The sequence below is a fragment of the Arvicola amphibius genome, chromosome 1, assembly GCF_903992535.2.
Source record: "Arvicola amphibius chromosome 1, mArvAmp1.2, whole genome shotgun sequence".
In the NCBI taxonomy this organism is placed as follows: domain Eukaryota; kingdom Metazoa; phylum Chordata; class Mammalia; order Rodentia; family Cricetidae; genus Arvicola; species Arvicola amphibius.
The window spans coordinates 152,833,483-152,850,034 of NC_052047.1; the positions used below are offsets into that span (position 1 = coordinate 152,833,483).

The 16,552-nt window shown below is 53.9% G+C and overlaps 1 protein-coding gene across 1 annotated transcript in view; it reads right to left on the minus strand.

Moving 5' to 3' along the window:
* Dagla (diacylglycerol lipase alpha) overlaps positions 1-16,552 on the minus strand; it is a 56,703-nt gene that overhangs the window by 10,957 nt on the left and 29,194 nt on the right. The window contains exons 2-9 of the mRNA XM_038341609.1: positions 12,071-12,208; positions 11,303-11,514; positions 10,001-10,102; positions 9,481-9,619; positions 6,116-6,203; positions 3,941-4,075; positions 3,333-3,410; positions 1,511-1,635 (exon numbers count right to left, since the gene is read on the minus strand). Coding sequence (XP_038197537.1) covers positions 1,511-1,635; positions 3,333-3,410; positions 3,941-4,075; positions 6,116-6,203; positions 9,481-9,619; positions 10,001-10,102; positions 11,303-11,514; positions 12,071-12,165 — 974 coding nt within the window. The 5' untranslated portion in view covers positions 12,166-12,208. The remainder of the gene's footprint in view (positions 1-1,510; positions 1,636-3,332; positions 3,411-3,940; positions 4,076-6,115; positions 6,204-9,480; positions 9,620-10,000; positions 10,103-11,302; positions 11,515-12,070; positions 12,209-16,552) is intronic.

The window sequence follows — 16,552 nt, forward strand, 5'->3', positions numbered from 1 at the left end:
TTTCCTCAGCTGAGCAGGAGGCTTTAATGAGGTAGAGGAGAGTCAGAATTTAGGTTCAAATCCTTCCTGGTGTGTAACTTCCTGATTCCGCAGCCAAAGTCCAGCTAAGCCTCAACTTCCTTCCTGGCAGAGCCCTCACTGACTGCTACTTCCCAAAGCTACTAGACCCAGCCTGTCCCTTGTGTTATGTCCCTTGTCCTGCTCCACCCTCCACACACAATAGGCCCTGACAAAGTGGTGATGTCTCACCTGCCTGGGCAGACAACCTCAGTGCAGGGCCTGAGAGCTAGCGGAAATGCTAACAGCAGGCAGACAGCTGACCCTAAGACGGGGACACAGCCGTCTCTCAACAGGCATCCCTGTGCTTCGGCCTTCCTCTCCACTTTACCCTCAGCTCATTCTTCCAGGAGGGGACCTGACTGTGTGCCACTGAGGCTGAAGAATCCGTCCTCTGCCATTTCACACAGTTGCTTATAAATTCTCACTGTTCTATGAGCATTAAGAGCCCCACTGCCAGGGGCTTGTAATTCTGAACTGTCCTATGGGCTGATAGCACCTGCTAGAACCAGGGAAACGGGCCCCCGAGAAGTGAAGCAGGTCCACCTGCTTGGTGGGTAGCCTTGGGGCCCCTGGCCCGTGTTCATCTCCAGGGATGCAGGGGAAAATGACAGGCATGTACATTTGGCAGAGATGGGAGGAGCATGCAGTGACCTGGACTTCTCTGATCAGCTGCTGGGGGTGGTGAGAACAAGGTCCCAAGAGCCACCAGCTTTTCTCAAGTAGGTGTGGATGCTGTCATCCCCCGGGGCAAGGCATCGAGGACAGGGGTACTGGTCTATCAGGTCAGCTTTTCTGGAACAGGAGCCCGGGGAACTGTCCTGCTTCTGCCTGTCACGGGCTGAGGATGGAGACACCACAGAAGGACAGGGTCCTTCCAAAGCCCTTCTCTGGCCCACTTAGAAGCACAGGGCCCTGGCCCTGGGTGGGGTTGAGGGCGGAGCCAATTATAGGTCAGACTTGGGGGCCGGATCTCTCTCAGCTCAGAGCCTGGTAAAGCTTCTTGGTCGTTTCTAGAGCCTCCATGGTGTGGGCCTAATTCCCAAGAAAGTTCTTTCTTCTTGAAAGGCAGAGCACAGGAGGGGAGCCAAGAGAAGGGAGATGTGGTCAGAGGGAATGGCTGCGGGGGGGGGGGGGGGCGCAGAGGAAGGCCCAAAGAAGAAAGAAAAACCAGCAGTGTAGACACAGCAGTATCGCATCTTAAAAATGGATGTATCATACCCCACCTCACAGATGCAGAAAGTAAGGGTCAAATCTAGAACTGTGTAATTCTAATCCAGGGAGAAAGCAGGAGAAAGGCCCAGTGACCATATGGGAGAGAAGCTGCTTAGGGCCAGAGGAGGTGGGGGTGGATAGCAGTTTCGAAGCCCTAGGGGAAGTGGGTACCAGCACACCATTGTATCCCTTCCCTCCACCCTATGCTGGTGTGCCTGGGGACTGACAGTGTACTCACGAGCAGGACCGAGCCAGCTGGCAGAGGCCGCAGGTCGGCTTGCGCATCAGGTACATGGGCCAGCCATAGGCAGCCAGGGCGAAGAGCATGTAGTAGCAGACTTCTTTGTAGCGTAGCATCTCGTGCTGAAAGACAGGATGCAGAGGGCGGTAACCTCTGCCCCTCTTGCCCACTACCTCAGCCACCACTAGTCCCTGAAGTGGGAGCCTGCCTACCTGCTCCAGCGGGGGACAGCTGTTGGTGGGGGAGGGGCAGCCCCTGCAGACACTGATTGCACTTGCCCAGTTATCTCCCTGTACCCAGGCCGGAATACTCATGAGACCTATCGCATCACAAGAGTCTTAGAATTCATGATTTGGAGACAGAAAATCACTGGGAGCACTGGCTTCTTTACCCAGGAAGGAAGGGAGTGTGGGATGTGAGTGGCAGTTGCCCCGCCTCAGCAATCAGGCCCTGGGGAACTTCACCCTGCGAAGCCCTGGGGCCTTCAGCTGCAGGTGTCTTGCTATGGGCAACAAGACAAGTCATGCTGGGCATGGAAACATGCCACCAAATGTCTCTGGCTCTCTAGTCTGACTCATGGAGTCCCAGGTTCCTGAGGTTGGGGGAAGCTGTCTCCCTGAGATTAGGATCTCGCTAGAGAAAGGCGCCACTGTGAAACCCAGGAGTCTGCTGCCCAACAACTGCTCTTGGTGCTGTTGTTGGTATCAGTGCTACAAGCTGTCCAGAGGCAGGGTGGCAGTGTCCCAGGAAAGCCTGTCAGTCAGTTCCCAGCCCCTGGGCACCAGGACTGTGGCACTTAGAGGGAATTAGTCACCTTGTAAAACTTAAGGAGGGTGATTAGTCATCTTGTGAGGTGAACCAGGTAGGCCTCAATCAGCACCCCTCTGCCTGCTCTTCAGGAACTCAGGAAGGAGCCCGTAGCTGCAGAGGCAATTACCCTGGGTGATAGGACAGGGAGGGCGGGGCACTGGCAGCCTCTGCCAGGTGGCAGGTGCAGACTCTGCACCTCCCCCCAGGGGGTGGTAAGAGCCAGCCAGGCAAGGCCCTAGTGAGTGGCAGGCATCTGAGTAGGGAAACCAGCTGTGTATGTATGTGGCTGGTGACATGAAATGATGTCTGATTTGGGGAGGCAAGACACCTGGGGCTTTTCTAAAGGAAAGGGCCCAAGGGCTGAAACTTCTCCAGACCTGTCTTGGTTGACCCCCGAGTTTCTAGCACCTTGCTGGACTGGATTTAGGATGGGCCACTGCCTCCTACTCGAGGTGTGCCTAGGGCATTTCACGTCTGTCCTAAGGCTTTGAGGATGACTGACTTGCTCCAGGTCACAGAGAGTAGCTATGGAACAGGGATGCACCTACATCAGTTTGCTTTTCCTGGGCCAGGCTGACTGCTCCTGCTACCAGCCGTGGTTCCACCCTCAACCATGCTGGCCTGGGTTTGGCCTTCAGACCATGGGACCCACTTTCCCTGTAACACATGGACTTTCTACTAAAGGTGCTTGAGGAAAGTTTCTACTGTTAAAAAGGCTTGAAAGTGACGATGGCACCCTGCCTATCATGAGGGCGGCAGCAGCAATAATGTCACAGCTCATACTGTGAAGCAATCTCTAGAAGACAGGGTCAAACGTTCTGGAGCTCGGTTAGCAGATTCAGGGTCCTACTTATAGACACAGCACAATGTGGGGGCTCTTGAGGGTCTGATCTGAGAAGAAATTCCCTGGACAGTTAGTTGTGCAAGAGTGGTGGGGTTGGCTCACACCACGGAGTTGTGGGGAGGTGGTAGGAAGAAGCACGGGGAGAGGAAGAGATTTCCAACTCACCGAGTTCTTGAGGTCGAGGTACTTGGTGTTTCTGGTCACTGGCATCCCAGAGAGAAAAGCCAAGATGTCATTGTTTGCCTGGAAAACAGGCGTGGTAAGATGGACAGTGGTCCAGGCACGAAGATGAGGAGGGAGGTCAGCTTCAGCCTGCTTCAGAGGTCTGAGGGAGCGTGAGGCTTGCAGTTTTCCAAAATCATACCTCCCTGTATTTCTAGTTTCCCCATCCTCCCCAGACCTTCAACTCCCAGGGGATGTTCCTGAGCCACTCCAGAGGGAAAGGATTTTGTGTGAGATGTATAGAGACCAGCACTGGTGTGCTGGTGAGGACAGGAAGGCAGGGCAAACTTCAGACAGAAGGCTGAAGCACTTGAGCTGACATTGGTCATCTAACCCCAGTGACTAGCATGTCCTTGGAGGCTGGCCTCAGAAGCAGCCACATGTGGTCCAGAGAACACGCCACCCTATCCGGAGTCAGTAGAAAGGCTGTCTCGAGGTTTCGGCTACGACTGTGGAGAGCAATGAGCAGTAAACAGTGGCCTGGGAACCGGTGGGGGAGAGGATGCCACGGGATCAGCAGCAGGGGCCAATGGGTAGCTAGAAGCACTCACCTCATCCAGCACCGCATTGCGTTTGGCTCGCTGCCGCTGTCTAAGCAGCACCAGACCAGCAATGATGTCGGAGGGCACGATGTCGAGGTCACGGAAAAATTCAGCAAAGAGGTAGGCAATTTCTGAGTAGGCATCCTGTCAAGCAAGGCCCAGGAAAGCAGGAGGCGGTGGCAAGGCAGCAGGAGAGAGGAGAGGGCATGAGTGAATCCCTGGGGCAGGGTCACCAGGGACCTCCATTATACTGGTCAACTTGACCCTCACGCAATGGCTCTGTGCTGCAGGAACCTGGGGACCCTGTTCTGGGTTCTGGGTCATTACCATCTTAGCTGTTGATCCTTCCTCCTCCATCCAAACCTCTTCTCTCCACTGAGGTCCTACAGTTCATGCTACCCTTTAGTCTCAAGTGCCAAACTGAGCCCTTACCTCTTTTCTTTCTCTAGATACCCAGAATCAAGTGCCAGGCAACCCTTCTCCAGCAGAGAAGCCACACAAAGCACTGGCTGCCCCTGTCCCACCTGCTGTGACCCAGGAAGTCCTGCTAAGAGCTGCCTCCCAGGTCTCAAGCTCCCCCTGCTCCCCAGGAGCCTCAGCTCAAATGGACCCTGGAATGTGCTTGAGGAGAAGTACAATTTCATAGTTGGTGACCTCTCTGGCTTCGAGCTGGCCCTGGGCCTTGGGCAGGAGGCAAAGGACAGAGGTAAGTCCTGCCAGGTGTGGGTCCTGGGTCTCCCCTGCCTTTTGCTGCCTGGAACCTGTCAGGAGAGTGTGGAGTGGAGGGCTGGCGAGATGGCTCAGCAGTTAAGAGCATTGCCTGCTCTTCCAAAGGTCCTGAGTTCAATTCCCAGCAACCACATGGTGGCTCACAACCATCTGAACTGAGATCTGAAGCCCTCTTCTGGCCTGCAGGCAGACACACAGAATATTGTATACATAATAAATAAATGAATGAATAAATATTTTAAAAAAGAGAGTGGAGTGGAAACAAACTCACAGCAACTGAATCTGTCTCGCTGGGTCTCACCCTTGAGTGCCTGGCAAGCCAATGGTTGCAAGCTCAAACCTCTAAGGGGCCACACAGAGCCTGATACTGTTCAGCCCCAGCTGCCTAGCCCAAGGTGCCAGATTTGGACATACAGGCATTTATGAAAATGCTACTTTTTTCCCCCAAAGACTGACATTTAAGTCTAATTCTTTAGCAACAACATAAAAGCTGATGAAAATCACTCTGATGGGCTATGCCCCTGGGCTGTCTGTATCTAACAGGACCATGCTCTGGGGACATGTGACCTTTACACCAGCTTCTCACAATGGCCCTGAAGTGTTGTGTGCAGGAGAAGACTATGCCCTTCACAGGCCCAGGCAAGCCTAGTTTCCACTGCCAGGGCTCCACTCTCTGCCTTCGGCATGGCACCCTGCAGCCAGGATCTAGGGATCTCACAGGCATCCCTAGATGCCCCACAAGGGATTCACCTCCTGCCAGGGAACACTGGGGCTTTCTTCCACTAGGTTACTTACTCTAAGGTCCCTGGGGGGCTGTTAGGAGGGGCCACAACAGCTTCCTGGGGACATCTGAGGTGGGCACTTTGCTGCCTGTCCCAAGGAGGAGTGGTCTCTTCTAGCTCTGCTACCAACCAGCTGTGGGATACTGAACAAACCTTTCCATCTCTCTGGGTATCAGCTCTCTAATCTACAAAATGAGGGGTGGGGCTGGATGACTTCTAACCTCCCGGCCCTATACTGAGGGTCCTCTCTCTCCACTCAGATCACCCTTAGCTGATGCTGCCTCCCTTCTGCTGGGCTTGCTCCTCAGAGCTTCAGAGATGAAGTCTGACTGTGTGCCACCCCACCCCAGGCTAAGCATTCAACAGACTCCCAGACCCACCCACTGCTGGCCATGTACTACTCCTCTTCTGCTAAATTAAACTGTGCTGCAAGGGGGTCCCAGGGGGTCCCAAGTCAGTCTTCATGCTTTTCTGTTTCCAATAAAGCAGGGGAATAGTTTACAGTATGGAGCAGTCTATCAGTGAAGGAGCCACTGTCCAATGAGCAAGCTGCGCTCTGCTCACAACCAAAGCCCCGCCTCCTACCAGCTCCACTCACCTAACAATACCAGAGGAGTGAAAGGCACCTGCATGGCAGGGAAAGGCAAGCAACCCCAGGGACTTGGGTACTTACTGACTGGGAATCCTTTGTCCGGGTGCAACAAAGGAACACTTTAAGACGGCGGGACCAGCTGGTGGCCTGACCCTCCTCTAACCGGTGCCTGTGAAGTAGACAGTTAACATGCTGAAGTCAAGGGACTGGACCAGAGGAGTTGGGCCAGATGTTACGGAAATAGAACGCTCTGTTCCCAGGACACACCAAAGAGCTCCCCAGAGGGCCTGGGAGGGGGGTAGGCAGCAGGCTAGCTGTAGCTGGGTGGCTAGTGACCTAGATATCAGCCAGCCAGGGAATTCCCTGGAGACTCTTGCTGGTCACTCTAGTGAGTTGTTGTGGGCTGGCATAGTCCCTGACTTTTAGTAGACTGACCCATGGGCGTGACCTGGGGACTTGAGAGCTGGGAATCCAAAGTAGGGGCTACCCTGCAGCCAGGTAGCTAAAGGCTTAACTGAAGGGCCGTGGGGGTGCTAGCCAGTGTGGCCTTGCTGTCCTCTGCCTTTCCTAGCAGAGGACTTAGAGGAGAGCTGGGGCTTGGACCAGGCCCTGGCATTTCCCAGTTCCGCACAGCTGCTGTCTGGATAGGGCACACGCACTGCCTGCACGGTTGCCCCATCCATTTTCTTCTCCCTCTTCAGCTCAGGTGGGAGCTAGGGCGCTCAGAAGTCAGTGAGCAGAGGCAGAACAACAGGCTACTTCCCTATAAAAATACCATCGTGCTGGGCACCCAGGAAATCGGCGACATCAACCATGTTGATCTCCAAACCCTCCAAACTAGGCCAGAAAAGGCTGGCTGGGTTTGAGTAATGTGCTGCCCCCTTAAAAGCCTGTCAGAGGATGGTGGGGGTGGGGCAGGGAGGCAAGGTGGCACTCAGATGCATTCAAGGTACTTTACAGTCACCAAGAATGAAGGACTGGCTCTCGATGAGCTTCTTGGCTCAGCTCTGCAGCCAAGAACTGCTCCCCATTCCTTTAACCCTGACTACATAGGCAGCTGACCAAAAGGAAGGCAGCAGGAGGGGCTAGGAGTGATGTAACAGACCAGCTGTCTAGGGGACCTGCAGTCCCTAGGAAATGAAGCTGCCTTGCATCCCAAACCCATACCCCACCACCTTTGACAAAGACAGCGTGAAGCTGTCTTTGTCAGGGCATCACATATGTTTTGCTTTCTAATCCAACCGGGCTTTCAAATATAGGATGTGAAATTTCTTCTCCAGCCTCTGGCCGGGTAGAAGTGCTCACCCCACTGAAATACCTCTCATGAACACCAGGGGGCAGATGATCGCAGGAATGCGTGAGAAGCTGACAGGTTTGGTCAAGTGCAGTCAGTCTACAGACCATGCTTGGGAGGACCACATACCAAGTCTGGACAGAAAGTTCACGGACCCCAACAGGCCTCTGTTGGGAGACTTATTATGTGAGGGGGGGAGACATTCCTTCTACAAAAACCCAAGGTCAAGCCTCCTGGGAAACAGCCAGGACTAACACACTCCCCCAGGCCCCACCAGATTTCACTGGAAAGAGAAAGGACCAAAAACTTAGACACACCCCTGGTTTTCAGAAACCGAAATAACTTAACCGTGCTGCAGATGGGGTGTGCATGTCCCTGCCCTTGGGAGTTGATAGCTTGAAAAATGTCCCTGTTAGAAACGCTGTTAGTTTTAGAGCCAGTGGAGGACACTCAGGCAGGCGGTCAGTTTGACAAAGCCCCACAGCCAGACTGAGCTCTCCAGCCTTGCAGGAGACCTGGAGAAACCACAGCAGGTCACAGGCCTGTGAGCTATGGCTCTGACAGGGCCTGGAAACCACAGGGAGCTTCCTAATTAAAATGACAGCAAGCACCAGGCCTTGCAGTACAGGCTCCTACTGCCTGAAGTCCCAAAGCCAATCACCCAGAGTCAGGAAGGGAAGGGAGTTTTCTCCAGGGCCCAGGAGCCCAGAAACAGGTCGGGTGCACAGAGCAGACAAAGTGGGGCGGGGGCGGTGGCCAGCTAAACTGGGAGGGAAAATGGGTTCTCGAGCCCTGGCTCCAAGGCCTGACATTTCAGGCTGGGAGGTGGCCAGACCAGGCAAGGGTGTGGTGCTGGAGGCAGTGACAAGCTGATGGGCTGACGTGGAAGGTCTGAGGCATGCGTGGGGGGTGGGGGCAGGCCTGCTGGGCAGGGGTCTTGGCAGCCTGCTCCCTTGCGGCTTGAGGCAATGACTCAGATTCTCATCTATCACAGGGGTCTTACAGCTGCTCTGGGATAGCAAAAGAACTAACTGGATTAACCATGAAGGGCTAAGCATGGGCCCCTCCTTATTAGAGGGAGAAGCCTGCTTACAGGGGCTACTGTACTGTACCTCATCCTGGGAGCATCCCTTGCTTTCAATAAAGAAGTCACTAAGGCCATGATGAACACCCTCTCTCATTCTCTGCCATGCCACTTCTTTAAAATGCCTGGTGAAATCTCCTTCAGGAAGCCTTCCTTGTTTAACTTCTCATAACCTCTGAGACCCAGAGGGAACATCACCTAATAACTAAGCAAGGGCTCTGAAGTTAGACTGAGAGCTAGTTCGCAGTCTCACCACATAACCAAGCAATCACATAACCTTTGTACCTTGTTTTCTCCACTCCCATTAGAGGGAGGACACGGGTTGTAACTAGCTCTGAACAATGTTGTGTCTTCTGCTGTTAGCATAGTTGAGACTATGAGTCCTGCTGCTGCTGTCGACAGCAACTTCCCATTAACTCAGCCCATAGTGTTAACCGCTGGCATATATTATCTCACTTGAATCTCACAATGACATCCTGAGCCAGTCCTGAGCCAAGAACTGTTATTCTTTCTTTTTTAATAGGATCTCACTGTATAGCTTTGGCTGGCCTCGAACTCACTGTATAGCTTTGGCTGGCCTCGAACTCACTATGTAGTCTAGGATGGCCTTGAACTGATCCCAAATGCCTCTGCCTCACTAGTCCTGAGAGCTAGGATTAAAGGTGTGCGCCACCACACTCACCCTGTTCTTCCTTTTTCTTTTTTTTTTTAATATTTATTTTATTTTATTATGTATACAATACTCTGTGGTGTGTATGTCTGCAGGCCAGAAGAGGGCACCAGACCTCATTACAGATGGTTGTGAGCCACCATGTGGTTGCCGGGAATTGAACTCAGGACCTTTGGAAGAGCAGGCAATGCTCTTAACCACTGAGCCATCTCTCCAGCCCTGCTCTTCCTTTTTCAACAGAGGAATTGAGGCAGTGAGAGGGCGAGGCTTTCACAAAGAGCCGTGGCTCACATGGCTCACGTGATGCTGACCTGTGATTTGGGAGGGAACAGGACCCTCCTCTGCCTACCAGTCTACAAAGCTCACTAGGGCACCACCCGCCTACCCAGTCAACTGACCGAAGGTTGTAAGTCCGCAGATTTCGCTGCCTTCTCTTGGTGGCTCTCAGCTTGACGAAAGTGCGGCCCGTGGGGTCAAAGACACAGAGGACAGTGATGCAGACGCTGAGGATGACCACCCAGTTGCACACGACCATTCCTGTGGGCAGCAGCAATGAGAGGTGTCAGTTCACCTTCCAGAGACATGAGCTCTGAACAAAGGGACACTGTAGCCTCTGTGTCCCCAGCTGCTTCTAAGACCTAATAGGGGACTCAGAAGTCTTTGATCTCCAAGGCCCATAGGCAGCTTTGTGGGCTTTTGAGAAGGTGATGAGAAGCCCCAATGCTGCCTGGACAGTTCTGTGTCTGCTGCTGCTCATCCTGGCGAGGGCCCCACGTGAAATGGCAGAACCCAGGGTGAAGGACGCATCCATGCTTGGGTGTCTCTCTATAGTGGTGCCTGGGCCCCATCCTCTGCAAGCTGGGTCCTATTACCACCCCTAGGGCTGGCTTCAGCTGATGGGGCAGATGGGGTGCATACCGAGGGTGACATTCTTAGCAGTGAGGTCATTGCAGGAGGTGTAATACTGTGTGAGCCAGACGATGCCCACGATAGCGTAGATGAACTCGATCACCAAAATGGCTGCAAGAAGAGGCAGGTTCTGACTAAGGGCCACTGTCCGCCACTAGGGAAGGACCCGCGAGCCTAAGCCTGGCTCCTGCTGCCAGGCCTCCAGCCATCTTACAGCAGGGGTGGACAGAGCCCTAGCCTGGTCCCTGGCAGTGTGCTCTCAAGTTCTCAGGGCCTCCCCAAGACTGTCACTGGACAGGTGAACAAGGGAGAAGTGCTCCCAGCTTCTGGGGCTTTCACGATTTCATGCATGGGTTCCGGAATCAGACTAATTTTAGGCAAGCTACCTAATCTCTCGGAGCCTCCATTTCCTCATCCTCATCCACATTTGAGAGTTCCAATAACTTCATCACAGGACACTGAAGGCTGGAACCTCCAAAAACTATTCTTTTTGGCAGACTTAGGAACTGGGTTTGGTGGGGTAGGGGGATGAGAGAGGAGACCCAGGAGACAACCTATGGTGCCCCATGTGCTCAGTGTTCTAAGCCCAGAGCCCCAGTGGGAGTGGGAAGGAACTATGACAGCCTGGCAGGGCCAGCAACATATTGTAGCTAAGAGCCTAGACTATGGAGCCAGATAGAAGCATGGGTTCAAATCCCAGCTCTGACGCTTCCATCCTGACTGAGTTGTGAGACCTTGAAAGAGCTCATTAGTCTTCTTGGGCTCCAGTTTCCTCATCTACAGAACAAAACTGACATTTTCATCTCCACAAGCTGTAGAGACATGTGAGAGAAGTGCTCCCTAGGAACATCCCAGAGGCTGCTGGGACATGGGCCCAAAGAGATATAGGCTGGTTCTCAGGGGAGCTGGCTTGTCCTGGCCTCAGGATTTTCCCGATCTATTTCAGAAGAATTACCAGTGTACTTTTCAGGGAATCTCACAGTTTCAAACAGGGGTCAGCTAAGTTTGTCTATGAAGGGCCAAGAGGGCAAACATTTTAGACTCCATAACCATCTAGTCAGAAAAGCTGTTTCTCAGCTCTGTTACTATGCTACCAAAGCAGAAGAAATAACACAAAAATAAGTGGGGTATGTTCCCCAATGAAAAGATTCACAAAACAGCCACGGGGATCTAGAATGTCAGTCTGTCCAGTAAGGCACCTCATGCTCCCCAAGGCTTGGGTCTTAGTTTGTGTTAGCAATCAAAACCAGAGGAAGTGCAGAAGGGTGTGGGGCTCTGGGCTTCCCCAGCCCCCAGCAAGGGGTCCCTTACCCAGGCGCACGTAGAGCACGTACTGCATGGAGTCCCGGGGTTCCGTGTAGAGGATGCCGCCACGCATGCTCAGCCAGATGATGGCCATCTCGGCAATCATGCAGCTCAGAAGGATGCCCAGGTAGCCGCGGCCGTGGTCTACCAGGTTTAGGGAGCAGGCCTCGTGTGGGTTATAGACCAGGCCGAAGAGCACCACGGACAGGATCACAAACCTGCAGAAGGGTAGCGGTGAGCAAGGGAGGGCTACCTCTGTGCCTTGTGCTGCCCACGGCTGGCAGAGCCGGCGTAGCTCAGTAGGAGGAAAGGGAAGCAGGTATCTGCCCAACAATAACATTGTCCACCTAGGCTGGGTGGTGGTGGTGCATGCCTTTAATCCCAGCACTTAGGAGGCTGAGACAGATGGAGCCCTGTGAATTCGAGGCCAGCCTAGTTTACAGAGCTAGTTCTAGGACAGACTCCCAAAGCTACAGAGAAATCGTCCCTCAAAAAAATTAAAAAAAAAAGAAAAACATTGTCCACCTAGCTTTGGGTGCCTCTGAGGTGCCCTGCTGTCATCATGGGGAGGTGGTGGCAGCTACTATGCCCACTGCCAAGGTCAGGAGGATTGCTGGCCTGGAGGGGTCCTGACTCCTGCGGGCACACTTAGAGGAGTGCCTGGGAGCAGGGCAGTCAGGTTTGGGCCTGGCATGGAGGAACAGGTAGTCAGAAAGCTTCCCTCCATACCTTTTTCCTCAAACCCAGGACTGTGGCCTCAGCTCGGAGACTCACCAGGTGGTGTGCAGGAGGAAGAGGAAGATGGCTGGCAGGACGAGGTCATCGCTGCCCACAGACCAGCGCCTCCGGAACACCACAATCCCGGGCATGGCTGGCAGCTCTGGGAGGCTCAGCGGGCCTGGCGCTCACCTCCTGAAAGCAAGAAGAGAACCCTGGAGCTGTTTGGGCTCCTACCAGGTGTAGTCAGCAGCACAGGCATCTTGGGTGTTGGCACCAATCCCCACCCATGCCTCATGGGCCTCCAGGTGCCAGAGATAAAGAAGTTGCCCCCTGCCCTCTCAAGCCTCATAACAATAAAAGCCTTAGCAATAGGACACCAATCTCAGCAGTGACCCCTGAGGTCACTCCTGCCCACCACCAGATTGCCACTGCCTAACATCATTCCCATAGTAACTACTCAGCTCCACTGAAGACCTAGGTCCTGTTTGATCTTCCTAAAATCCCAACACTTGGGAGACTAAGGCAGGAGAAGCATGATTTTGAGGTCAGTCTCCATCTCAAAAAAGTGACAAAAGACCTAAATTCATTCTCTCTTTCCCCCTACATGGGATCGATGGAAGACTCAGTCCCTGGGGCCCTCACTGTCTTTCCACAAGGAAATCTGACCAGTACTCACAGTTCTGGGCCAAAGCTTCCAAAATCAAGAACAAGCGACCCTTAGCACAGAGCCCTGTAGAGCGGGAGGAATGCTGGAGGCACGAGAGGAGTATGTGAGTGGTAGCAGCTGGGACTAACGAACACCAAAGGTGACGATGCCAGCAAACAGTAGATCTTGGTAAGCCTTTGCACAGTGAGGTCTTTGGCTTCTTGTTTGCTGGAGCACACTGCTGAGTGTGGTCTGACTTGGTTTCACTTGGTTTGCACCCCTCTGACAAAACTCTGAGCCACTGTCACACTGCCATGGTTCTGGACAGGAGGGGCTGTTGTGGGAGCCAGGGTTCAGACTGTGGATATCTGCCCCTCACTGAGAGGATAGCAGCCGTTCTAACACACTCAGTGCTAACCTGAATGCTCTCACTGCTTGGTGCCTATTTCTCTCAAGTAGCTGGATACAAACCAGTCACCAATGAGCCCCGGAGTGGTGGCCAGGAGCTGGGGACCTCCTTTGAAACTGGGAGAAAAAAGTGGAACGTTGGTCTAAGCAGAGACCCAGGCTTGCTCCAGGGTAGTGGCTACCCTGTGCGGAGAGGAACTCCTACCCTAGAGGGCTGGGCACACTGCTAGAGGGCAGCTACCCCACAAAGCCAGCAAAGGCTTGCATGGCATCTGGTCCAGGGCGGGCAGCAGGTTCTCCTTTTCCTAATGACAGCTCCAAGGAAAATGTATGTATGCAGAGACTGGACTCACCAGGGAAGGGACCAGGCAAGCCTTCTGAGAACAGTGACCACAGCCCTGACAGTGAACATGGGGACATGGGGCCAGGTGGCTGGGCAGCATGTCATGCTGGGCCAGGCTCCACTGCTGGGCTTATCTTCCAGGAGCAGCCACTGCAAGCTCCCAGGAGGGAGCCCAGAAGCAGAGCTGGCTGCTGCCTGAGCAGTAGGCTGGGCTAGCCTGCTGGGGTCGTGCCTACTCCCCCCTCAGGAAGTGACATCATCCCATTCTCAAGGAGGAGTCAAGCCGATTGTGGGAGGCAGGAGAAGGATGGGGAGGGAAGGAGATGCAGCTGCTGCTGGGTGGCTCAGGTATGGGGAGGTCCACTGTGGACAGGGGACCAGGACTGGAACGAAATCTGGGACAAGCAGTCCAGGACAGGGCTTAGAGCTTGGAGGAAAGGGATGGGAGGGAGCTGAGGCATCATGGGTGGTAGCAAGACTGGGACACACAGAGCTGCCAACAGCTGGTGTACCTGTTCCCTCCCTGTCTGCAGGTGGCTCACAGAGTGGGAAGCTGAAGGTGGGACCCCCCCACACACACACTCAATGAACCCAGTGAGGTGCGGCTGGTACCGAGTCACCACCTGCTGAGGCCCTGCACTGTACCCTCAGCAGGCCAGGGGAGATGCAATGCCATGCTTGCCTACAGAGGTTGGTCAGGGAGGCCCTGCCCCTGCAGACTGCTATCTGTCCTGCCTCTGGCAGCAACCCAGTGTATCTCCTCAAGCAGAATATGACCCTTTCTCAGTCACACTGGGTACCTCCTTTCTTCCACCTTCCTCAAGGAGTCTTAGAAAGGCTGCCACTGTAGTTAACCAGGTATTCAACATCCCAGATCTGGCCTTTCCTGCCCTGCAGTGTTCTCTCCAGCTCCCAGATTAGAAAAGTGAGCCAAGACTGGCCGAGATCTTATAGCCATGAATGTAGGACCATCAGTGATAGGAATAATAGGGCAAGAACAGCCTCTGCTCTGGGGCGAGGAGGTGACCAGTCGGTGGCTAACAGCTGTGGTCAGAACCAGTGCCTTTCTACCACATGGTAGAGTTTTGAAGGGCTGGCCCCACACATGTCCTGTTACTAGCGTGGGGGTCTTTACCCCTCCAAGATCCCCTCCAGCTTCTGCCCCAGGCAGCTAACCTAACAAGGTCCTAGATTCAGTAGGTGGGAGTCAGGTCCAGGAGCTATAAGCTCAGCATCTACCACCCAACTGTGTAACTTACTAGTTGTGCCTCAATTTCCTCATCTGTGAAATGCCGATTATGCTTCCCTCTTAAAGTTCCAGGCAGGATCCCAAGAAAGAAGGTCTGCAGAACCCTCACAACGCTGGACAAATGCCAGAGCACATCAGTGGGTGTGGAGGGGCCAAGGGAGTGCGTGTGAACCCCTGGCAGCCCAGCTGCCCTCCCAGGCCAGGCAGTAGAATCTTCAGCTGGTCACCACCAGGTCACAGGATGGGGGAGGCAGGGGGCATCCCTGTACAGATTCATAAATCCTAAGGCTTCTATTTTTATGGGCCTGAAAGGAGTCCTTTCTCTGGAGACCCCAGCCCATCACAATGAGGGCCTGTTCCCCTGCTGGGCTGTGATTTCATCTGGAGGAAATGTCTTAGGAGGGGGAGGGCCTGGCCACTTCCTGGCCTGAGGCAGCTACAGAGTACCTCCTCAGTCTCCCCCTCTCCACCCCAAGTGGCCTCTAATGACTAAACTGTGGTGGGGTCAGGACTCAGCCTCCCAGGTCCTGAGGACTTCCAAGACAGGCTACACCCTCTCCAGCAGGAGTTCTGTTGCCCCTGCCTTGGCAGGTGTGAAGGGGTACTAGGACCCAGGCAGGTGTGAAGGGGTACTAGGATCCAGGCGAGTCTGAAGATGTACCAGGACCCAGGCGGGTGTGAAGGGGTACAGGACCCAGGCGGGTGTGAAGGGGTACTAGGATCCAGGTGAGTCTGAAGATGTACCAGGACCCAGGCGGGTGTGAAGGGGTACAGGACCCAGGCGGGTGTGAAGGGGTACTAGGATCCAGGCGGGTGTGAAGATGTACCAGGACCCAGGCGGGTGTGAAGGGGTACAGGACCCAGGCGGGTGTGAAGGGGTACTAGGATCCAGGCGGGTGTGAAGGAGTACAGGACTCAGGCAGGTATGAAGAGGTACCAGGACCCAGGCGGTGTGAAGGAGTATGAGGACCCAGGCGGGTGTGAAGGGGTTCAGGACCCAGGCAGGTGTGAAGGGATACTAGGACCCAGGCTGGTGTGAAGTGGTACCAGGACCCAGGCGGGGCAAAGAGGTACCAGGACCCAGGCGGGCGTGAAGGGGTACAGGATCCAGGCTTGTGAAGGGGTACAGGATCTAGGTAGGTGTGAAGGGGTACCAGGACCCAGGAAGGTGTGAAGGGGTACCAGGACCCAGGAAGGTGTGAAGGGAAGCCAAGAGAACCCTTCGTGTAGATGGAATGACTTAAGTTGTAGCCCTAAGGGGCCTCTTCCTCTGCTCTCTCCCTTACCATGACCCAATTTTCCAGGTGATGATTTAGGCCTCTGGGTTAAATATTGAACATTCTCCAAGTTCCTCTTTCTAAAAATGCAAACTGCTTTCTTAAATGCACATGTTGTCTTCTCTGTTGAATTATTATTATTATTATTATTATTATTATTATTATTATTATTGGGTCTCTGTATATCAAGCTGGTCTCAAAACCTGTATTTAGACCCTGTATTTGAATTTCTGATCTCCTGCCTCTGCCTCCAGGGTGCTGGAATTACAGGTAATGTGCCCCACACCTGGTTACCTGGGGACTTTCTCTGCTTATAGGCCCTTATCCCTGAGCTGAAAGGGTTCAGGTGCACACAGTTTGCCCTTGGGGGGCAGGAACCTTCTAGTTAGGGAGACTCTCCAACCCCTCACAGTCCCACATTCCCTTCCTGACATGTCCCCCGCATGCTCCAAGCTTGCTACTTTCCGCAGAGGCCTCAGTGACCACTCCCTTATGGGGGCTGTAGCCCCCTCAAACCCAGCCTGACCCAGACAGGCCCTGCAGTTAGCTTTTTAAATTTAGCTGTTATTGCCTGGGCTCAATTGAGAGTCTTGGGGGTTAGGGCTTCAATATC